The sequence below is a fragment of the Lissotriton vulgaris genome, chromosome 11, assembly GCF_964263255.1.
Source record: "Lissotriton vulgaris chromosome 11, aLisVul1.2, whole genome shotgun sequence".
NCBI lineage: Eukaryota > Metazoa > Chordata > Amphibia > Caudata > Salamandridae > Lissotriton > Lissotriton vulgaris.
The window spans coordinates 1,063,004,069-1,063,029,046 of record NC_141699.1 but is presented as its reverse complement, the minus strand read 5'-3'; the positions used below and the strand labels follow the sequence as shown (position 1 = coordinate 1,063,029,046).

The window sequence follows — 24,978 nt, the reverse complement described above, 5'->3', positions numbered from 1 at the left end:
AAGATGGCTTCTACATTACTAACAAAAAAGTGCATTTCTGTTCGCAAGTTCAAGTCTTTCCTAGGGATGATCTCGTCCTGTATTCCTCTCAGCCTAAGGATGAGGCCCTTGCAAGAGGAACTCAGTCTTCAGTGGGTACAGGTAGTAGGATCATTCGAGGACGTTATCAACATAACCCCTCGGATGAGGAACTCCATTCGATGGTGGATGCAAAAGTGCAACCTGCAGGTGGGATGTGCATTCCTGACAGAGGTGCCCAGATTCATCGTGACCACAGATGCTTCTCTGGAGGGCTGGGGCTCACACCTCCAGGGAATGACAGTCAGTGGCAAATGGAACATACAGCAGAAAAAGTCTCACATAAACCTCCTAGAGTTACGAGCCATTTTTCTCGCCCTGAAATCTTTTCAAGCGATTATAGAGAGTTTCACGGTTCTGATTCAAACGGACAACACAACCAGCATGCATTACCTGAACAAACAGGGAGGCACAAGGTCGGCCCGATTATCACATCAGGCACAAGAAATTTGGAATTGGGCTCTGGATCACAACCTCCGTCTGTCAGCGGTCCATGTCCCAGGGGTTGCCAATGTACTAGCGGACTCCCTCAGCAATCACAAATGGGAGCTACATCAGCCAACCCTGGATCAAATTTTCCAAGAGTGGGGTCACCCCGACCTAGATTTGTTTGCAACGAATCAGAATCGGAAATGCCCATGCTTTGCAAGCTGGATTCCCCACAGGAACTCATGCAGGGATGCCCTTTCGATGAACTGGTGTCGGATATTTGCATGCGCCTTTCCACCGATTCCTTTAATCCCCAAGGTCATCAGGAAGATGAGGAGACAACCATGTCGTCTAATCCTGATTGCTCCAAGGTGGCCCCGACAATATTGGTTCACCGAGCTTCTTCTCCTCTTGGAGTGCATGCCTATACAACTACCTCGAATACCGAATCTCCTGACAATTCAAGAGGGCCAAGTGTACCATCTGGACCCAGTTTCTTTGAAATTGTCAGCTTGGCTCCTCAACATAATGAATTTGCCCACTTAGACATTCCTCAAGATTGTCAAGAAGTTCTGGCTAATGCTAGAGCGTCATCAACGATTAGGACCTACAAACTCAAATGGAAGCGTTTCTGTGCTTGGTGTCAAGCTGTTGGTCTGCATCCCATTCATGCTAGACCAGAACAAATCTTGCCTTTCTTCCTGCATTTGGCTAGATCGGGGTTAGCGCATTCAACTCTGAAAGTATTTCTGGCAGCCATTTCCAGATTCCGGCAAGATGGATCGAACTCTTTGTTTTCTTCAAGAATAATCCAGCAATTTTTTTAAAGGTCTTTTTCGTATGTTTCCACTGATTCGACGACCACCTCCATCTTGGCATTTGATTGTGGTGCTAACCCAACTTGTGCTGGCACATTCTGAACTCAGGCCCTTTGAATTGGGATACTCCGCTCTTTGCCTTTAAGAAAAACAAAAACCTTAAAGATCAGCTAGTAAGGGCGGCATTACCAACAGTAAGAAATGTTACTCTCCATGACCATTGACAACTACCACCACTCCGTGGCCACTCTAGATGTGGTACGTGTCTTGTTTGTGATTACTCACTAGATGGTTAGGAATTTGTCTATAAAGATGTGAGAAATGTATTGAAAACGTTTACCAGTTGTAACAGTTGCAATATCGTTTACGCCATTTTTTGCCCATGTAATATGATATATGTGGGTCAAACAAAACAGAAAATAAAGCTGAGGATATCCCAACACCGGAGTCGTATTCGCTGTAAAACACCAAATGCCCTGTTGGTTGAACATTTTCTGGACAAAGGACACACAGAGAATGACATTCGCTGGACTGTAATTTCTCAGGTCACCGTTCCGCCCAGGGGTGGTGATCTTACCCGCTTATTGAACAGAGAAGAGCTCAAATAGATTTTGAAGACTGACAGTCTTAACTCGGGACTTAACCTGCAGGATGAATGGACTGCTTTGATCTAGCTTTGGGCTCTGAGTCAGCTTTCTTGTTTACTGTAATGTTTAAATGTTTTACTTGCACTCATGCAATTCCCTTGATACATGTCACTTGCACTCCTCCTGGGCACTTCACTCCTCCAAGATGGCCGTCGAGCGTAGTCCGTCATCTATTGTTATGCCCTCGTTTACCACATGGTCTTTGACCAATCGGCACAACTTATATTCAGTAGCTCACTATTCTCCCACGAGCACGCCAGGAAGCACGATTGCCAACCGACTCACCCGGTAAGCTTGAATACTCAGTTACAGGCGAACCTTTCTCCTTAAGGCTTTTGGCCAGTTTTAATACCTAGGATTCCCTTTTAGGTTCTCCTGGCCCCGACGGATACCATTTTGTACCGCGGCACCTTACGCCTGATTGCGGTAAGAACCGGAATTCCCGGTCTCAGTTCCTCTCTAATTCCCCAGGCGCACGCCCGATCACCTAATTATTCCTTCTTTATTTAGGGCGCTCGTAATCCCCATCTCTCCACCGCCGTTTCCTATTGAGGATCACTGGTAAGCCCTATCATTTCGGCTTTTGTTGCCTGCCTCGCGTCGCTCACATGCTCCTTGATTGCACAACCTAATAACTGCCCTGTGATCTTTCGTTAAGCGCACATTAGTGGTAATACTCTCTGCGCTCTATTTTAATTCCCGGGTGATGCGTACTGGCATCAACTCATCAACTGCGATTCGATGACCACGCCGAGCCCGATATCATGCATGCGGCACCACTAGTCCTGACACTCGTGTTTTGACAGCGCATGAACTTCCGCATAATATGATTCACGGAATCGCCTCAGCATCCTTACCGGCAAAGCACGGTATTAGCTGTACTCCCGCATTTTTCACCAGCATGCTCGTTCGAGCCACTTTATTTTCACAATTTCCTTGAACTCCACCCGTTCCTATAGCCGAGCGGCTCACAAGTCACCACTAGTCCTGACACCTGTGGATTGATAGCAGCATGACCTTACGCATAGTATGATTCACGAGATCGCTTCAGCATCTCAACTCCCTACCGGCAATGCACGGAATTAGCTGTACTATCGCATTTTTCACCAGCATGCTCGTTCGAGCCACTTTGTCTTCACAATTGTCCTTGAACTCCACCCGGTCCTATAGTCGCGCAGCTCACCGGTCACTATAAGTCACTTGTTCTGAAAATCTCAGTCTATGTAATTAAATGTATATATTTCCTTCTCCCCCATCTGGGCATTTAGAGGCTAAATTATTGTTAAGGCTTTCATTGAAAATGTCCTGATGATGGTCCCCGTGATTTACTAGGGGTCCGAAACGCCGTCGACCTTTAAGTACCAAAAGCTAAAACGTGATTACTATGTGTTTTAATGGTGCTTTGTTGAAATATTCTGTACAATTGCATTTATAACAGAAAAACGTGCTTTGCCTTATAAAGCCCTTCTTTGCTCTCTATACTCACCTTCTGTACCCGTTCTGTAAGTGCTGGGCACAGGCTTGTGATCCACACTGGCTGACTTGTGGAAGGTACTCTTTGTGGTATAACTACGTGTAAATTGAGTAAACTTTGAAAGACCACTGTCCGGCTGGACATGTCACTCTTAATATAGATTGACTCTGTCTATATTTTATTTCTTTCAACTTTCTTGTATGCATGGGACCAATGTTGCATGTACAAAGCCCAACTCGTGCGTCACCCCTTTGAACCTATCCATAAGATTGATCTCAAGTTTCTTACTTGGAAGGTCTCTTTGTTCTTGGCTTTTACATCAGCTAGAAGGGTCAGTGACATTCAAGCATTCACGTCAAAACCACCTTTCTTGCAATTTACCTCAGATTCTGTGGTGCTACGTACCAATCCTAGGTACATGCCGAAGGTTCCATCGGATTTTCACTTAAATGAGCCGGTGATGCTCAAGACATTTTTTCCAAATCACAATCACCGGCTGAAAGAGCTTTACACTCTTTAGACATCAGGAGATGTCCCAGGTTCCACCTTCAAAGAACAGCAACTGTTTGCAAGACAGACCAACTGTTTGTGGCTTATGGAAGACTGCGCCAAGGATGCGCGGTATCCAAGCAGACTGTAGCCAGAGGAGTCGGTATTTTACCACCCAATCCAATTGGGTGGTAAAATACCGAATCCAGGAGTGCATGCACATCTGTGCATGCACACCTGTGCCATGTGACACACAGACATGCCCTTAGGGCATGTATGTGTGCCACATGGCACACAAGCCTGTAATTGGGGTGCTAGAGGGTGTCAAAGTGACACCCCCTGCACCCTTGCAAGAATAGGTAATTACCGAATCGGTAAATACCGATTCGGTATTCCACATTGATTCCTATGGGCTTCAAGGCCCATAGGAATCAATGGGGGATACCGATTCGGTATTTACAGAATCGGTAAATACCGAATCAGAATTACCTACATTTCCCCCCCTCTAATTTACCACTTCTTAAATACCGAATCGTATGATTTGGTATTTTAGAAGTGGTAAATCCAGGTCTGCTAAACGATGCAGCTGGACTTCACCACAGCAACGCCCACTGGGGCGGGGAACTCCGTCCGACTAGCTGCTCTGTAGTTAACACCTGCAGCGCTGAGGGAGGAGGAAGGAGCCCACAATACGGACAGGGAGACATAGCAAATTGTAGAGACTGGAGAGAGAGGCCTCCCCATAAAAATAGTAGCCACTGACTTGCACCTTGTGCAATTGCTGATTGCTGAGACTGGGATCCTGAGATGGCCTGGAAGGTACGGGGGGGGGCTATAGACGAGGTCGAGGGAGGCCTGCTGAGGAAATACTGGGGCATTCCTCTGGCCCCCTTGGTGTGTGAAGAGTGAGATCTGGCTGTTTCCCTCCTGGGCGCCTCCTGGTCTAACCTGCTGCTGAGTGACACTGGGATCTAGAGGGTGCGGGAATCAGGCAGGGGCCCTCATTTCCAATACCTGGCCGAAGTAGAAGACGAACGCCAAAGGCTGCGCAGGGGGTGACTGGACACCATGGGGTAGCTGGACGACTGCCAGCTGAAGCTGAACTTTGAGGCGCGAAAAAGCATGCGATCGCACATGGACCCTGCAGAGGAAGAAGTGGAGACACAGGCGCCTTCTACAGCTGACCTGAAGGACCTGCTCCTGGCCATGCAGTCTATCCTGACCTCTATTGAATCCAAAATGGACTCCATGGCTGCGAGACAAGGTGGAGTGTCACATAAGGTGGACCAACATGAGGAGCGCCTGGGGGAGACGGAACTTGTTCTGGTGGGTGGTCCTACCAATCCATGGGATGACAATTACTGGCCCCCTTCTCTTGGCACTCCCCCTTGCCCGGTCAGCTCTGTGAAAAGCCTTGGAGTGGTCATCTCTGAGGACCTATCTATGAAATCCCAGATCTCGGCTGTTACATCATCCTGCTTTTTTCAACTGCGTAGGATCCGTAAGATCTGCCGATTTCTTACCAGAGAGGCACTCATACTAGTCATACTGGCTTTGGTCATCTCCAGGATTGACTTTGCTAACATCTTGTATGTGGGGATACCTGCCTATCAGCTTCAAAAACTCCAGCTAATTCAGAACCAGGTGGCCCGCTTGGTGTTCCACCAACCTAAACACCAGCATGTCTCTCCCCTTTTAAGGAGCCTCCATTGGCTCCCAGTGGCCAAACGGTGCTCCTTCAAACTTGGATGCACCATATTCAAATCTCTCCATAACCGCGCCCCTGAATTCATCTCCTCCAAGCTAAAGAGATACCTTCCTACCCGTAATCTCAGATCTTCTGCTGATAACCTTCTCTGCATCCCATCTAACCGCCGCAAAAAACACGGCGGAATGCGTTTTGCTTTTTTAGGCCCTTCCTTCTGGAATTCCCTCCCTTCTTCTTTTCGCCACTGCCCCTCTTATGAGTCATTCAGGAAAACCTTAAAAACATTCCTCTTCAAAGCAGTCTCAGAATAATAACCTTTGCCCTGGCTCGTCATGTCTGTTATGAGCGCCAAGAAACCGTCTCGGTGTACGTGCGCGGTATAAACTTTTTAACATAGCATAACATAACGACGGATTTCTGGAGGATGCCTCTGCCAGCATAAAAGCCTTTTCCTCTATGCTGGTGGTGGAGCGAGCTCATAGGTCGCTTGCGGCCAGCCCGGTTCCAGGGGCGACGCCAGGTCCAATAATCGCCCGCTTGCTCAACTAGAGGGACCGGGACGTGGCCCTGCGCCTCTCCAGAGAAAAGGGGCAGCTCAGACATGAGGGGATGGACGTCTCAATCTACCCCGATTTCACCATGGCGGTCCAGTAGCAGAGACTGAAGTTCCTACCGGTGAAAAAGAAACTGCAGCAACTTAATATCCCTTATGCAATGCTCTTCCCCGCTAAACTTAAAGTGACCTACCAAAGTAAGCAGCAATACTTCAGCACTCCGCAGCTGGCACAAGATTTCTTGAAGACCTTGCCGAGGTCGGCGGCGGGGTGGGCTTTGCCGTCCCATCACCCTGAGGCTGGTGGAGGTACGTCAGATGTAGAATGACCCTCAAATTTCTTGATGATGCCTGCAGATGACTATATAATTTCTGGGATCCTAACCTGACTGACATAGGTGAGAGAGGTACTTTTGTAATGTGGGGGGATGTATAGGGGGGCTTCTCACCCCCCCTCGGAAAGGGTGCTGGCTCCCAGTTGAGTACTTTAACATGCTGGCAGCTGTCCTGGAAGTATGGACTGAGATGATCGCAATGACACTATTTGGGATGGGCACCCGTCCCCTGCTGCTTGTCCAAACGAAGACATTTTCTGACCTGCCCCTACGCCTGTTGCAAGAGAAAAGGATTCTAGGTGATATATACCTAACCTCTGGATGACCATTATATATTCCCCCGAGCACCCTTGCTATGGCAAGGACGACCTCTGGACGCCCTCTGGTTGCCACCCGGCAGGAGACCCCTTATTGAGTTGATTATGGGTTTAGACCCTCTAGTTGCGATATGGGTGCAAATGTTTTCCCCTGTTGGGAACCTATCTTGGTGGGCAGGGGGGGATGGGAGGGAGAGATCCGGCCCCAGCAGGTTTGGGCTGCTGGTGTGGGAGGGGAGGCAGAATTGTTTGGTGGATGTTTGAATGCTACTAGATGTCAGGTCATGTCACTGGTCACTGATTACCGAGCTATTGATGCTATGAGCATAGAGTACCGGAATTCCACTTCATGCCGCAGGAGTATACAATGCCCTAGGATGTGCAATGGCTGAGCGCTCAGGGCCCCCTACATACCGTTTCCTTACCTGGAACGTTAGAGGGATGGGAGATGCCCGTAAATGGAGAAACATACTATTGTATCTAGACAGACACAACATACACTGTGCTATGTGACAGAAGACACATTTTAACACTGCTGTCCCTCCAACCTTTGGTTCTCGATGGGCCAGTCACGCGTGCTTCTCTTCCTATTCCACGTATGCCAGAGGCACTTGCATAATGGTAAGAAAGTCCCTTCCATATACTCCACTGGGAAGTGTTGCTGATAAGCAAGGGCGTTATGTCATAGTTTGGGGACGGATAGCTAATCAAATCTTCACCCTGGTGTCCTGCTATTGACCTAATACTGATGATCCTGAATTTTTCCGGGTGCTAATGGGGAAGATATTGGAGATTGGGTCAACACATTTGATATGGGGGAGATCTGAATGTGACAATGGCCCATGGCACGGATCACTCTCCCGTTCTCAGACTGTCCTTAAGTCGATACTTGAGGACTATGAGTTGGGTGATATTTGGCGGCAGTTGCATCCGACTAAGCGGGAGGGCACTTGTTACACTACAGCCAGGGCGTCATGGACATGGATAGATGTATGGCTTGTTTCGAAGGGCCTTTCCCCATGGGCAATGCAGTCCTCCCATTTGCCTTGAACCTATTCGGACCACTCCCCTGTTTTGGTCGCTGTGGCTCTCCCGGGCACGGACTCCCCTTTCCAGTTCTGGCACCTTAATCCTCTCTCCCTGTTAGACACAGTTTTTAAGCAGGAGGTGGAGCAGGAGATTGCGGACTTCTTCTCTAGGAACGAGGGCTCGGTAGCACAATATTCCACCCTATGGGACGCCTTCAAGGCTACAGTGCGGGAAATATGCATTGTGAAGAGCGGGGGAGTCCTGAAGGACATCCGTTCTAGCTTGCGACGTTTGGAAACGGAAATTGGGAAGATTGAGACTGAATTGCGACCAGATCCCACCCCTGCATCGCAAGCCAAGCTTCGCAGTGCTCTTAGTGAGTATCAAGAAACATCAGATAGAGAATGCAAATACAGAGGGAAATATCATAGAGCACGACAGTATGGGGAGGGAGATAGACAGGGGAAGATGCTGGCAGCTTTTGTCCGACCTCCGCGCTTTTCGAACACGGTGTTGGAGATAGAGAGTGAAGAGCGACAATTGCATAGTGACACGACTGTGATTGTTGACATTTTTCGGCAGTTTTATAAACAGTTATATAAAACTTACAGAACTCAGGCTATAGACTTTGCCCACTTCTTTGAAGATACAGCAATTGCCTGGCTGGGCAATGGGCAGAGGGAATTTGTGCTGCGACACCATGAAGATGAGGAAATTATTACAGCGATCATGCAATTACAGTCCGGAAAGGCCCTGGGACCGAATGGATGAATTTTATAAGACCTTTCATCCTCTCCTTATCCCAGTGCTGAGGCATGTGTTTGAAGAGGCCGGGAGAGCGGCATACTCCCCCCTACTATGAGGGAGGCACGTATCATATCTATACCTAACCCTGGCAAATCGCCTCATTTGTGTGATTCATATAGGCCACTCTCCTTAATAAATGCTGACGCCAAAATCCTGGCCAAACTTATTGCTAATTGTATCAGCCCCTTCTGACCGTGCTGGTGCTGCTGGACCAATCAGGCTTTGTGCCCACTAGAGGCACATCTCACCACTTGCGGACGCTCTTTGTGATCCTTCAGGATATTGATCTGGATGTCAACGCTATGGCGATATTTCTAGACGCCACCAAGGCGTTCGATTCCCTGGAGTGGGACTACCTTGCTTTTGTCCTTCAGCGCATGGGGTTTCCGTTGCCCTTCCTGGAGTGGATTAACTTGCTTTACTCTCGGGTGCGCGCCAGGGTGGTGGTGAAAGGCATTCACTAGGGGCCCTTTTCTATCACACGGGGCAGCCGGAAGGGTTGCCCCTTGTTGCCGCTGCTTTTCGCTCTTGCTATTGAACCCCTGGCAGTGAAAGTACAGCAGCACTATCGAGAGCATGCCATAATATACCCTGAGAGGCAAATCCTCATCTCGTTTTACCCAGATGACCTAACACTCTACCTGAGAGACCCCGGCTGCTCATCCTCTTTGGACAGCTCTCTGGAGTAAATGTGAATTGGGGTAAATCCCACATTTTCCCCCTTACAGACGCTACAGAGGAATTTGCGCCTGATTTTCCGCTGAAATGGTGCGGAGACACCGTTGCCTACCTGGGTATCCGAATCTCCCACTGCCGGGACGAACTGATACGCTCCAATTACAGTTGCGCTCTCGACACCATCACGGACAGAGTGGGTGGATGGGTCTTGATGCTGCAAAAACTGTCCTATCTGTCCTGTGGCCAATTATATAAAAATGGGAAATTTAAAACGAGCGAGGAGTTCTTTGTCACCTGCACCCTTACTCCCTTAGAACGCTTTTATTACGTGCGCCTTAGGCAGGATATACGGTCATTAACCCAGGACTTCCCGTCGGAACCCTCCATTATGGCCCCCTTACACACACTATTGCAAAAGGACCAACCCGAACATGTGGCATCGCGTTTTTATATGGTTCCACTCAAAGAGAATGGGAAAGGGGCCCTGCTCCTGCTAAAGAGAAATGGGAGGAGGAGTTGGGTTCTCCCATCTCGGAGGAGCAATGGGCATTTTGCTGTCACCAAACGGGAGTCATCTCGGCGAATAGTAGATTACGTTTGATGCACTATAAATACGTGCATTGTCTTTATTAAACGCCAGCCAGGTTGCACCGGTTACACTTGCGTGACACGGATCACTGCGAAAGATGCGGGACTGCTGGCGCTGACTTTGGACACTTGGCATGGGATTGCCCTGTTGTTCGGGAATACTGGGGAGTACATGTGCCTGATGATCCCCTCACCGCTTTGCTGGGATATACAGAGCAAATCCCCGCTAAGGTCTGGAAGTTCACCTCCCTAGCTCTTCTGATGGCAAAACGGCGCATAGCTTGTCGTTTTGGACGGGGTCGAGCTCCCAAATTCAAAGAGTGACTTACTGATCTCGTATACTGCCAAGAACAACTGGATGTTTATGCTGACCTTATGCCACCTTCTTCACGCCCTGAGGATATTTGGGGCCCTCTCCGAGCATATCTTCTGGCACATTCTGACAATGAGGGGACAGAGCTGAGTCCGGAGCAGGAAGGGGTGGGAAGGGGTCCAGGAGGGGCTTGGAGTGACGGGAGTTTTTACGGGTGGGGGCCAATAAGATTTTAGGGGGGGACATTGGGATGGAGGATGGGGCACGGAGGGTGGGAATACTTGGCTATATTTAATTGCCTGTGAATGAATGAATGAATGAAAAGCAACTTATAATGCGCAACTAAAACCCGAAGGTGACCTGAGTGGTACCCAGATTAAGATGTTGTATGAAGCTGTTACTACTGTGACTGTTGGCCTTACAGGGATTCTGTATTAGAAGGGATTTTAGTTTTTAAGTACTTGTTAAGAGACCTCAATTGACTGCTACTTGCTTTATTTGAATACCCAACGCGGCCGGCCCTCTGGTTTGTAGACGTCTTGCTGTGTATGCATCCCCCCACTATCTTATGCATGGAATGTCGAATATTGCATTGCCGGCCTGAAGGGATGTAGGCACTAGGCTATGTCACCTCACTGACGTCAATAAAGGTCGAGTTTAAATCCCCCCAAAAAGCACTTTGAATTTTGGAACTCATTTGTTATCTAAGTCTGTGTCAGTATATTAATGAAGAGATCCGATACTGATTATGGATTGTACTGTTGTGAAATGTGAGGCTGTGAATTGTAAATGATGAAAAGCGAGACAATTGTAGATGACTGTCAAACCTTATAAATAAACGTGAAAATTAATTCTGCTTCCCTTTTTTTTTTAAATAGAATCCGCATAGTTTCGAACCTCTTTTGAACGAAAGTATGAAAATCTATGGATTCCGAAGGTAAATAAGTGTGCTTTTTCTTCTGCTTAACATTGGTCCCATCACAGTCATGCTTCAAGCTATCTACAGTAAACCTGCATTTGTGGTGTGACACTCCGGATTAGTCAGTCAAGCGGCATGTCTATGCTAGGCCATGCTAGGCTCAAAAGCCTTCACCTGTAACATTCATCTCACTGCAATATAGCTAAGTGTGAAGGCAAACTCAACAGCCTGGTGGGCGCTCTTTGCATGGTCTGTTTTCACTTTCCAACTGTGTCTGAGCACTGTACCATTATATATGTTCCTTGTATAAACAGTAGCTAGGTTTTACTGCGCTTAAGATTTTAACCACACCAATGTCAACTTCAGCATAATAAAACCAAACTCATCATACAGATCAGTATTGCAAACCTTCCTTTCTTTCTTTTCTTTGGGCGTGAAACTTCAAAAAGCTGATCATTTAAGCTAGTAGATTTAAGCCAACTTTTGGAGTAAATGGCCATCTTGTCTTGGAGTTCACAAAGAAATTGCAATATTTCTGGGTAGCTGCAACTTTTACAGATTACCATAATAAGTTTCGAAGTACAGTCTGCTCTTAGTCTTGCCAACTATCTCTTCAGCACAGGGAAAATATGTTCGCATGGAGAAAGCTTCCCTTACATCGCCAGTCATTTTGGGATTGTTCTTTCCGGTTCACATTATGCATAGGGATTTCTTACTGAAGTTTACGTCATCCACAACCATGGTGGAACTCAGTGGCATAACATCAACCCCTGCTGTCCCTGCCATATTGGGGGGGCTCTCTAGGTCCAGAGGACCCACACGGGCACTGTCCATGGCCAGTAGGTCACTGGCCAGAGAGCTCCTGGCTGGGTCCAAAGCATGGGGGATCCCTGGCATGTATTTTGCAGTGAGGCCCCCCAAGTTTCGATACACCACTGGTAAAACTACACCTGTCAACAGTTTCTGATTACCCACAATGTTTGCATAGTTGGAGTGTTCACCTGCTTAACGACATCCTGGCCATTGGATGTTTCACAACACGTCCTTATGCTCTGGTTTTCTCCAATGGAATATTTGCAGCCTAGACTGGTAATATTTAGTCTGCGGACATATATTTATTAGTGTGTAGTCATTCTTTCTGAACACAACATGTGAGTTACTCTCGTAAATGTAAGTATTTGAGCTCTTAAGCCTTCACAACCAGAACAATCTCTTGTCTTGCAAACAGGTTCTCGTACACCTGCGGCCAGTACACCATCAGCTTGCATAATAAGAAGTGTAAAAAATTGAAAATAACACCACTGGACCCAGGTTTTTAAAGGTGTCACACAACGCAAGGCAGCAGCCAAAGTTTGCAGCGCTTAGTTGCGTGACAGTGAAAAAGCAGGAAAGTGCCATATCTACAGACATATGTCACTATACTGTTCTATTCCTAGGCTGGTGCAGAAACTTCCAACGATGCGCACTGCTTTGTACTATAGTGCAAGGGTGTGTATGTGAGTCTGGCATTGATTTGGTACTGGAAGTATGCCCTTCCAGTACAAATTAAGATGCGCAGAAAAATGTTAAGAATTTTCTCACTTCGGCTGTGTGCTGTACTCTGCTGTACACATGCAAAGTGGGAAAAGTTATGAGAAATAAAAACATTTCTCCTTTTAATGCCTATTTCAAAGTGTCCTTATTTTTTGTTGCAAAACCATGTCTACTATTGTTTGGTAGATAGGGTTTTGCATAAAAAACATGGGTCATGTTATGGGAATGCCCGTGTGCCAGCCATGAAATGCCCCCTTGACGTTAAGTAATGCAAAGCAGAGCTGTGCACTGCTTTGCGTTATTTCCAGGTCACTTATAAGTGCCAAACAAAACTTAATATCCAACACCAGTCCATCACCGCTTTCTTTGATGCAAGCAAGTCATTGTAATGACTTGTGGAGGAAAGGAACGTGTGGGAATGTTGTAGTCGGGGTAGGGACTCTGTTGTAAAGGCAGACTGTGGTTCTGCTTTTATGGTAAAGGATGTTTCCCATAGAAATACCATATACCTATGCATAGCCTAAGTTCAACTGTGACTTAGAGGTGCACAACCAACCTCAGAGCACTCATACTACTATGTGCATAAGTGCACGGCCACTGAACACCAGAACACATTTTTCGCTGTTAATTATATTTCATTTTTCTTAAAAAGCGCAATTTTACATTGTTGCTGCTTTTGTATTGAAAATCCCTCACTTTCTTGTTTCTCGCTATTCCGTTTCCTAATTAATCACCCATTACATTCACTCATTTATCACTCATGAGGAAGCACCGTACTCCTTCCACACATCCTTCTGGTTGTTATTTATGGCCCAGTGCACATTTTGACTACCCTTCTTGTCACATAGCTTTGGAAAGATGATCCTCCCTTTTTGCCCAATTTTGTCCCATCTCAAAAAATCTATTTTTTTGTCATTTCTTCTCAAATTCTTCAACTAAAGGGCACCATTTCTATCTAGGTCATCTTTCAGACACATATGGCCGGGATGCCCGTCACCCCCTCCCAACACAATCCCCAAAGGATGGGAAGTCGGACGCAGTCTTGAACTTTTGGAAGGCGGGAGGGGGTCACCCTCCCGGCCGTATTTATTAAAATATGAAACAAAATTTAAAACATTAAATAAAAGTTTCATATTCATGTACAATTTTACATTTATTACATTTCGATGAAGACATGTTCTTTGGCTAACCTTAACAGATCTCTAATACAAAGGTTTCCTAGCCGAGTCTAACATCCTGCAAATGCATACATTCTAAATTAAAATTGTACATCCTAGCATTAAGGGCCAACGGCAATGTCTTAACCGGTGTCAGATCCCTACTACCAAAACTCTCGCCCTCACGGTGTGAGTGGCTCATGCGCAGAGGACTGTACCCTCATTGCCAACTGTAATTTCCCTTGTCTTGGTGGGGGCCCCCCTTTCCACTCGACGCCATCTTAAAGGTCGTCCGAGTTCCCGTGTGAGGTATCTGTAGGAAGGACAGCGTGGACTCCCCCCCATCCCCACACTCTCTATCCACCGTCGCGGATATCCGGCCCCCGGGAAATTAGTAGGAGGGGCATATAGCCGCCTCCTCCCCTGGAAGGGGCCTATGGCCGTCTCCCCTTAGGCGACCCATCCTTAGTGGGTGCCGCCTCCCCGTGGGAGGGGCCAATGGCCGCCTCCCCCAGGCGCTCCCATCCATAGTGGGTGGTGCCCCCCTCTAGGGACCTTGAAATTACTGCTCACCGATCATGACCTTACCGCCCGACCAAAAAATAAATACGACAGTTGTTCACCTACTAAGGAAGGAAAATATTCAGCATGTCTAATTGTATCAAGACTGTTTACTCCTAAAAGAAAAAACAGTATCCTACAGACAGAAGGCACATCCTCAACCTAAACATTCATTTACTTTTATGCAGAGGAAAAAGGGCCTATCACAGCAAAACTTTATTGCAAAACAAACATTGCCATCAGGGGCTGGTGGGTGGGTCAAAATTGCTGCTTGTTCCGTCGAGGGCTCACGAGCAACGAGTGGGTGCAGCCTTCAGAGCACAGGAACAAGAGGACGCTTCTTCGGATTCCCGCTCTATTTATTCTTCTGTGGGAGGGCGTGTACCCTCCTCCGGTACGCCTACTGGGCGTGGCCATCGGTGTAGGTGTCTAGGACAACCCCTCTTGGGCGGGAAAAGGCGCGCCCCGGCTACGCCGCTTCGGGCATACCAGCCGAGACACGCCCCCCGCCCAAAATGGTTTCCCAGGAGGATCGGGGCACCCAACCATACGTTCGGGGGAACCGAGTGGTCGCCCCTTTCCATATGGCCGGGATGCCCGTCTCCCCCTCCCAACACAATCCCCAAAGGATGGGAAGTCGGACGCAGTCTTGGACTTTTGGAAGGCGGGAGGGAGTCACCCTCCCGGCCGTATTTATTAAAATATGAAACAAAATTTAAAACATTAAATAAAAGTTTCATAATCATGTACAATTTTACATTTATTACATTTCGATGAAGACATGTTCTTTGGCTAACCTTAACAGATCTCTAATACAAAGGTTTCCTAGCCGAGTCTAACATCCTGCAAATGCATACATTCTAAATTAAAATTGTACATCCTAGCATTAAGGGCCAACGGCAAGGTCTTAACCGGTGTCAGATCCCTACTACCAAAACTCTCGCCCTCACGGTGTGAGTGGCGCATGCGCAGAGGACTGTACCCTCATTGCCAACTGTAATTTCCCTTGTCTTGGTGGGGCCCCCCTTTCAACTCGACGCCATCTTAAAGGTCGTCCGAGTTCCCGTGTGAGGTATCTGTAGGAAGGACAGCGTGGACTCCCCCCCATCCCCACACTCTCTATCCGCCGTCGCGGATATCCGGCCCCCGGGAAATTAGTAGGAGGGGCATATAGCCGCCTCCTCCCCTGGAAGGGGCCTATGGCCGTCTCCCCTTAGGCGACCCATCCTTAGTGGGTGCCGCCTCCCCGTGGGAGGGGCCAATGGCCGCCTCCCCCCGGGTGCTCCCATCCATAGTGGGTGGCGCCCCCCTCTAGGGACCTTGAAATTACTGCTCACCGATCATGACCTTACCGCCACAGGCCGGATAGTTGACCGGCTATCCGGCCCCCCCAAACTCCTCCTAAAGGTCATGCTTCCTCAAACCCCTTAGCCGCGCTATGAAGTCTCCTATGAGTAAAACATTCCCCTCCCGGGACAGGTGAACCCCATCATTCAGATACATGTGATCACCCCGAATACACCCATGAGGAATGCTATGCAACTGCGCAGAGCGAAACAATCTACCAATTTTATTGTTTACCTTCTTCACCGAATGGTTCAGTGCTGACACCGAAAGGCCCCCCCGCCATACTTTCCTGGGAATCATGTGGGACCAGGCAATCGTGCACCCCGGGATTCTTTTTGCCAACCAGCTAACAGCAGACAAAACTTGCTCAAACAACACTCGTCTACCCAGTGTCACCAAGTCATTGCCCCCCAGGTGTACTATGACTACAGATGGCGGTGACCTTTGCCGCCCTAAGAGACCCTCAACAAAAGACTCGAATTGGTCAAAACAGAGCCCGCCCTTCCCATGGAAGGTCACTCTGTACCCGTATTCCCCAGCTGCGCGAGTCGCGTCACCTGCTTTGAATACGTCCCCGGCGCGCCTCACGTATGAGTGGCCCACGACCCACACCACTCTCTCTTTAGACGGTGATCCATGACCGCTGGTCTCCTGGTACTGGGTCGACTGCAAATTCCGCCCCGCGTGACAGGCTCGCGAAACTGTAATTCAAACAAAAGACAAGAAGCGTGAGTGCATGTCAATTGACTTACAACATGTGCAATCGCACATACCTTCTGAAGCAATTCGAGGACCATCGTCCCAACTGTTTCACTTCATCCGCACTCTGACCCCTGGCTGTAGCCTCAGTAGCAGCCCCTATCCTAAAGGAGTGGGTCCCAAAATCGCTCGGGTCCATGCCTGCGGCAGCGATTGTCAGTGCTAGCACCCTCTGGAACTGAAACCTCGTCAGTGGGGTGCCATCCTTGTGCCTCAGCAAACTCCCCCCCCATGTAGCAGCCCTCAGTGCCAAGTATTCCTCTATACACATTATCGGGCACGTGGGGGACACTCGCATGCGCTGCACAATAACACTATTTCCCGTAGCCCCCTGGTCGGTCTTGGACCTGGCTATCGTGACTACCATCGAATCACCCCTAATTAGGACGTGATCTCTGCACAAGCCTCCCTCAACGTCTTTCTTATTCCTTGCGACCAGTTCGCTCACCCGCATAGCCCCATGGAACGCTAATGCGAAAGCTGCCTGGAACAGAACTGCTTCGAATTGGGAGGAGCATGTCTCGACTAGTTTCGCCATGAGTAGGGACAACCTTTCTAAGCCAATCGGGCGCCTCTCATCTTGCTTGCGACCCTCAAGGCGCTGCCAGCCGCGAAGGGCTTTTTTCGCCAAAAAGGAACTTGTTGGGTCTTTTATGCCATGCACTTGCGCCATAAATGAAATGGCCGCCCTGTGCCTATTGGCCGTTGCCGCTGATCGGCCTTCTCGGTGTAGAGCTACCAAGAACCCCAGGAAGGATTCATCCTGACCCCAGTTCTGATTCCCTGTCGGACCCAAAAATGTGCAATTGGAACGAAACGCTCCTTTGTATGCTTTCCTCGTCCTGGGGGCTAAGCTTGCTGCCACGAGGTCTTGTAATCCGGGGCACCGATTAGCCAAAGCGCTTCGGGGAATGGTGCCGCCACTAGGTCCACTGTTGGTAGATAACCCCTGAACGCCTGCATATGTGAACGAGAGAGTGCATCAGCTGCATGATTCAGTACGCCCGGCACATGTTTCGGCCTGAACTGTACATTCAGTCTCATGCAAAGCAGCACAACTTCTTTCAACAATCTCAAGATCCATTTGCAGCGTGCTGCCTGTTTGTTAATGCATTCGACAACAGTCATATTATCAGACCAAAATACCACAGAGCGGTCTCTGAAATCGTCTGGCCATGCCATCAGAGCAACAAAAATAGGGAATAGCTCCAGGAACCCAATGTTACTTGTGAGACCGCTGGAGTGCCACCACGCCGGCCATGTTTGCGCCGACCATCGGTTACCAAAAATGGCGCCAAATCCCAAGCTCCCCGCCGAATCAGTCCACAAACCTAGCTCGTCTGACGATGCTGGCGGCTTGCTCCATACCACTCGACCGTTGAAGTCCGCCAGAAATGCCATCCAAATGCGCATATCCTGGCGAACCTCTGCAGACAGTCTCGTACGGTGGTGTCCTTCTTTGAGACCAACCATAGCTTGTGCAATAGAGCGTGAAAAGGGGCGGGCCATTGGTATAACTCTCAAGGCAAAGTTAAGCTGACCCACTGTTTGCTGTAACTGGTGCAGGGTCACTTTCTCCTTACTAAGGCAAAGCTTCAGGGAAGCCCTAAATTTGGCTACCTTTCCCACCGGCAAACGGAAACATCCCTCCACAGAATCGAGCTCAATTCCCAGAAACTCCAGTGAAGTAGATGGTCCAACCGTCTTACCTGGTGCCAATGGGACTCCAAACTCCCTCATGAGGATGCAAAAGTCATGTAGCGCCTGCGCACATTTCGTGTCGCCGGCTGCTCCCAAGAACAGGAAGTATTCTAGATAATGCATAACATGCCTATGCCCTGTGGCCTCGGTGAATGCCCACTCTAAAAAACAGCTGAACTTTTCAAAATAGGCACAAGAAATGGAGCAACCCATCGGCATGCATTTATCCATGTAATAACTCCCTAGGAATGCAAAACCTAGCAAACGCTGATCCTGTGGGTGTACCGGGAGCAACCGAAACGCTGATTCGATATCTGATTTCGCCATCAGCGCCCCGGGGCCCAGGCGATTTAACACGGCGACGGCATCATCGAATGATGCGTACCGCACCGAACAGACTTCTGGGTCAATGGCCTCGTTCACCGAGTAACCCCTTGGAGCAGACAGGTTATGGATAAGCCTAAAATCCCCCGGGTCCTTCTTCGGGACCACCCCTAACGGGGAACAGATGAAATCCGCCACCGGTGGGCGGTGAAAAGGCCCTGCCACTCGCCCTAAGCTGACTTCTTTTGCAATTTTTCTCTCTACCGCACTTGGATTATGTTGCGCTGATAACTGGTTTTTACAAAAGGATTCCCCTCGAAAATCCCCCGCCGGGATGTGGAAGCCGTGCAAGAATCCCTTCCTCACACCCCAGCAGAGACATGATCAGGGTATTTGTTTAACCAAGGAGTCATAGCCATGAGATCAACGGGTGTAGGCAATTGGTCACAACGATCTACCTCACTCCTGCTTGGACCCTCCCTTTTCTCCCGCCCCGTTATTTTTCGATCTACATGAACTCTCCGGGTGTGAGGAATTCCCACAGCCCGCACACACATGTTTGAACCTACATGTCCCTTGCGGTCTGTTACAGTTGCCTCGATTGAAGCCCCAACAGACCCCCCGCTTTCCACCATTCCCGCCGGTTTTTGGCTGGTGATCGCCACCGGCGCCTGCTTGAAAGGGCACCGCGGGCCTTGGCGGGAAACCCCTGACCCACTCCCGCCTGACGAGGATGTACCTGCCGCCCCCGGCAGGAGCTGCTTATGCCATGAGACTGAGTCGAGGCAGTCCCATGTCAGAGAGGCATCATATTCTTTCGCTTTTCGGAATTTCATGTCATAACCTTTCCATTCCTCTCCCTCATACATTGCATAAAAATCCATTATACAAGTTTGATAACAAGACAGTTCAGTTAATACCTCGGGTTTACGTTCCCCCATAACTGCAGTAAATATTGCAAAGGCCTTCGCCCAATTCGTTATCGTTTCATCCACTCTGAACTCCGCCATCTTGGCGCGCCAGACGCTCGGGTGCCACAAATCTTTCTGGATTTTAGCATATTCCATCTCGCGATGGTCAGTTAATAACGAAAACGTATTGACATACTTGTCTCCCCATATTAACTCTTTTGTGGCAATAGGGATGTGCTGTGCCACCCTCTCCCGCCTTGAGGGTAATGAGCCCTCCCCCGCCATTGGCAAAGCGAGCTTACCCGGTTCGGTCGTTGTTCCCGCCGTTTTCTCGAGACCAACTGCCGGTCCTACCGGTGTCACCTGTGGGGAAACAAGAGGAAGATTCGCCTTCGCGGCATCTCGCGACTGCCGCAACTGCTGGATTAGTAACTTGGCCTCTTCGGCCGTGTCTCCGGGCGCCGTAGCACCCCCTGCCTTTTTATTGAGCCATGCGGCCAACTGGGTGGCCAATTCAGGAGGCATATCCTCATCGTTAGCGGGGGTGATCACAACCGGGATCGGTTGACCCGCGTCTGGGATTGGTAACGGGTCATTAGCTGGTGTGACAGGGGTGACCGGGGGCACCTCAGGGACCGGAACCTCCCCTGCAACCGCCCTCTTCTTGACCCGCTTCCCTCTACCCTCGGGGACGATTCCCGGCAAGGCCGGGCCTATTACCTTCTTAGGGTTACCAGGATTGTTCAGTGCAGCCAGTTGCTTTTTGACGTCCGCCAAACCTCGACCGATCGCTGGGACTTGTCCGATTTTTCGCTCCATGCCAGCCATTCGGTTCACCAACATGCGTAGCACCTTATCTGTCTCGGAACCCTTTCCTGCCTTCTTGCCAGCCATGGTTTCGATTATCCGCTCCGAGTCGATCAACACGGTCCTGGACTCTTCGCCTTTAAGTAACTGAAAGAGAAACACAAGAATTACAAGTTCTCAAAATTGCTGCTTGTTCCGTCGAGGGCTCACGAGCAACGAGTGGGTGCAGCCTTCAGAGCACAGGAACAAGAGGACGCTTCTTCGGATTCCCGCTCTATTTATTCTTCTGTGGGAGGGCGTGTACCCTCCTCCGGTACGCCTACTGGGCGTGGCCATCGGTGTAGGTGTCTAGGACAACCCCTCTTGGGCGGGAAAAGGCGCGCCCCGGCTACGCCGCTTCGGGCATACCAGCCGACACACGCCCCCCCCGCCCAAAATGGTTTCCCGGGAGGATCGGGGCACCCAACCATACGTTCGGGGGGACCGAGTGGTCACCCCTTTCCATTCTGCGGTCTGATGGCAAACAGACCAACTGTATTCAGCATAGCCTTAGATTGTTATTTGTGTTCACCTCTCGCTCATGATTTGATGACTTTCTTGTCATTTTGCCATTTCCTGCTACTGAGCCCATTGGGTTTCTGCATATTCCTGAGATTTTAAAGTCCAAGGAACATTTCCATCTTATCTGTTTTTTACTGTAATTGTTGTATCCTTTGACTTTTGTTCTCAGAACCTTGCATTGTAGTGCAGAAGGGACTTTTTGGTCCCCTTTATCTGCTTTTCCCTTCTCTTATTTCCTTCTTTTAGCCTATATTTATGTACAAATTATGAGCATACTGCTGCAGATTTGTGCTTAGTTCATGTACTGTCGGTGTCCAGTAGCCACCGCCACATACAAAAGTGGTGGGGTGTATGGAGCGCAGGAGGTAGAGCTCAGGGGGTTAATAATAATGAAAATTATTTTTAAAAAAAGACTTTCAAGTAGCTGCCGACTGCCTCCCTTGTTGCGCCTCAGTGGTCTTCTTCCTACTTCCTTGTCTCAGCAGGCACTGGGGCACCATCACACTCCCGATGCAATCCCTGCACTTGTTCTAATGCTATGAGAGCAGTGCTGGGATTGTCCTTAGCGGGCTGCTTTGGCGCTCCTCTCAGGACAGGGAGTCTGTGCGGTTTCTCCAGCCCAGCTATTCAATACAACCGAATCGGAGAAATCTCGGTGCGCATGTGGGTTTAGGTGACACAAGATAGCCGGTCAAACACATGCACACTTACAGTGCAGGAACCAGTCCTCCTCCTCCCTGCCATGGCCTCGTCCCTGCCCCTCCCTACAGCACTGCCTCATAGCCAGCATCTGAGAAGTAAAACAATATTAAAAATTTTTTTTATTTTTCAGCTGCTGGCTCTGAGCCAGTGGGGCGATTGTCCTCCGCCACTGTCAGTGTCCGAAACTTTTAGCCATGGATGAGGAGTTCTTTGAAGTTAGATGAAATATACATCACTCTGCATCTTACCTGTTTCTATATTTTTATTGTACACTCAGTGTCCTCTTGCCCCCCAGCACGAATAGCGCCATCCTCATCAATATCAGTGGTGTGCTACCTTTACACTGATTTAATTATAATCCTAGATGACCACTAATGTGAGCTTGCACAGCAGCCAAAACTATTCTTGGATGGACCCCACGTGTGCACTATTGAGCAGTGGCCACATTGGAATGCTTTTTCTTTTGTTTTAAGAATGAATATTCAAAGATGGCTGTCCTGCATCTGCGTACAGGCATGGTAACCATCTTTGAAAGATTTCTCTTTATTAATAAAAAATATCACTCCAAGATGCCTTCCTCGCTTGCAAAGGGAGCTAAAATTAGTTCAACACATTAATTTGTGAATAGTGAAAACTAAATGAAAGATGTTAACTCTAAAAATAGCTAAAGTTGTTTTGAACCTTAGATGTCTTGTATTTTTATTAAACTTCCTATTGTTTGTGTCCTTAGAATGGCAGAACCGGGGGAACATGCTGGGCTTGTGTCTTTTCTCTTCTCATCAGACGCCTCTTACATTACCGGAGAGACCATCGTGGTTGGTGGAGGATTCAAAACAAGACTTTAAAACGAATACAATATTCATCTTTTAGGCTCAAATACATGAGAACTAAATCCGCCCAGGTTAACAAAGCTTTCATACACGTAACCAACCACCTTTGTCGGACAGCACTGTTGAACTGCATGTGTACACTGCCTTCATAACTATTGTCAGCATGTTTTAAGGTAAAAACAGAAAACATGTGTGCAGCTTCTATTTTTCCTGCATTTATATAAAAAAACTTGAGATGACCATTGTTATACTACGATCTCCACATCTTCTAGGGGATTATACATTAATGATTGTAGCAGAATGCTATTAAATCAGAACATTCAAGGTGCAAAAATAGTTATAATGCATATGTCTTTATTTTTGTTTTTAATGCATTACTGCTTTTATTTTTTAATATAATATATTGCTAAACATAGTTTGTTAAACGTAAATGTGTGACAGAGTCAGTTTTGACACATGAACTAAGGCCCTGATTCACAAAGGTAAACTTACACGTAAGTGTATGTTTACTACTTTTAGGTATTCACAAATTTCATGCACAGCTTTACGCCTCCGCACTTCCTGTACTTTTGCTTGCGGAGCTCTCTGCAGCTGCGAACTTCGAAATCAGGGTGGAAAACTCATCGAACATAAGTAAAGGAGGTACAGACTCTTAAAACTGTGAATTGTATTTTGTAGCACTATAAAGTGCAGTTTGTGAATCAGGCCCTTATCGTTTACTAAATTGCTTATGGCAGAAAGCTAAATTGTGCATACCTCACTGCATGCTGTCTTCCACTGCCATCTTTTGTAAGTGCAATTGACTCAGAAAGGCAGCACTGCAGGTCAAGTTACTGACCTCAAACACGCTTTTTATATGAGTGATTTATTGACAGTTTATTGCAATGTCATGTCTTAGATGCTGGTATTCCTCTAAAAGAGATTTTATTAAATAAGCAACATTGTTGTCTTCCAAGTGTTGTTTGTTTGATTTCTGTGCACCTATTTCATGTTTGGACCCTTCCTTTCTTAGTATATACTACAGTGTGACAATTATTAGAACTTTGGAATGTTGAGCGCTCAACTGAGGACACTAGAGGGACTGGGGGCCAATCATGGCTCGTTCTGGACTTATTCCAGTGCATCTCTTTCTGTTCCTCTATTTGAATTTGAGAAAATCCTACCATTTTAAATTAAAACGTGCAGGGATAATAACAATGAAAAAATAATTTAAAAAGTATACAATTTATTTCAATTTAAAAACATCATACATTACTGAACAAATATTATGTTTGATACAATAATCAACAATGATATATTGTGAACATACAGTGGGAAACAATGGTAATAAGGAAAATAATTCCTATGGCTTAGAGACAAATGCACTAGTATAAAACACAATCCCACTGCACAATTCGTATGATATCGTAATTGGAGTGGTTATTACAGAATTTTAGAAAATTAAAATAAAAAAATTGTAAATTTTACCATCAGTGGGTGGAATGTTCTAATAGCATTATAGCCCTTTTTTCTTGAGCTGTACTAGTTGTTAAAGCTGCGCTTCCTCCAACTCAGGCAATAATGTTATAACAGTCACCTGGTTGACTCAGTCTTGACTCAGTCTTGGTCCTAGATAATTGATATGTAGCCTAGTATTGTGACAACAGTTTTTGTTCAATTCATGCCACACCATCTAGCAGTATGATACATAATTTCTAGTTAAATTATATTTACAAAGAAAATTAAACAATATATGTTTTTTACATTCACATTGAACATCTAACATCTCTCATATTCCATGTCGCATTGACTAAAGTCTCTATGTCAATGCAGCTATATGAGAAACATACGGAAAATCTTTCTTTTGAAGAACGTTCATTAAAAAAATGTTCACAATTCGGTTGATCACATTGTTTCAGATAAGCAGACATTCCATGTGTAAGTTATTGTGGCCTGAAAGCATTCACCTTCATGTATATTAAAGTTGAGTTGATATGTAACCCAATACATTTAAAGTCAACTACAATAGCTTAGACATTTCCATTATTGCCTATCTACCTTCCATGTTGATACAACATGATGTAAGTCTTTACTGTAGTAAACCATTCCCCCACATTCCTTTTTATAACCTTTTCCATGGGCTTAAAAAAGGCTCCCGTAACCCTAGGGTTAACCATACTGGATGGGCCCCTCTCGGCCCCATCTGAACTAACAGATCGTCAAAACTAACAAGGGTTTGGTACTCCAGAGACAGCTCCACTTGTGCAAGGTCAAATTACGCTCTGCATCTGGAACATTAACGGCCTGACAGCCAAATTGGTCGACCACGAAGTAGTCAATTACTTGAAAACATTTGATTTATTACTTCTCCAGGAAACCTGGGAAGACAACGCCAAGGAACTTTAAGGATATTCCTCCCACTTTGTTCCGGCAACAAAGGGCTCTAATTGTGGTCGCTATTTGGGGGGACTAATGATGTTGACCTCAATAACCACAATTGGCTCAATAAAATCAATAGAGGCGAAAATCACATCTCTCAATGCGGTCCACGCAATACAAGTAAAGCTCAAACCCAACAATAAGCTACAAGATGTTATATTAATCAACACCTACATGCACCTAGA

General features: G+C 47.4%; 1 protein-coding gene across 1 annotated transcript in view; it reads left to right on the top strand.

Annotated features, from left to right (window-relative positions):
• Positions 1 to 22,390, top strand: part of LOC147684076 (dehydrogenase/reductase SDR family member 4-like) — a 331,848-nt gene extending 309,458 nt beyond the window's left edge. The window contains exons 9-10 of the mRNA XM_086942598.1: positions 11,142 to 11,200; positions 22,276 to 22,390. Of these exons, the coding sequence (XP_086798724.1) occupies positions 11,142 to 11,200; positions 22,276 to 22,390 (174 nt within the window). The remainder of the gene's footprint in view (positions 1 to 11,141; positions 11,201 to 22,275) is intronic.
• The last annotated feature ends 2,588 nt before the right edge of the window (positions 22,391 to 24,978 follow it).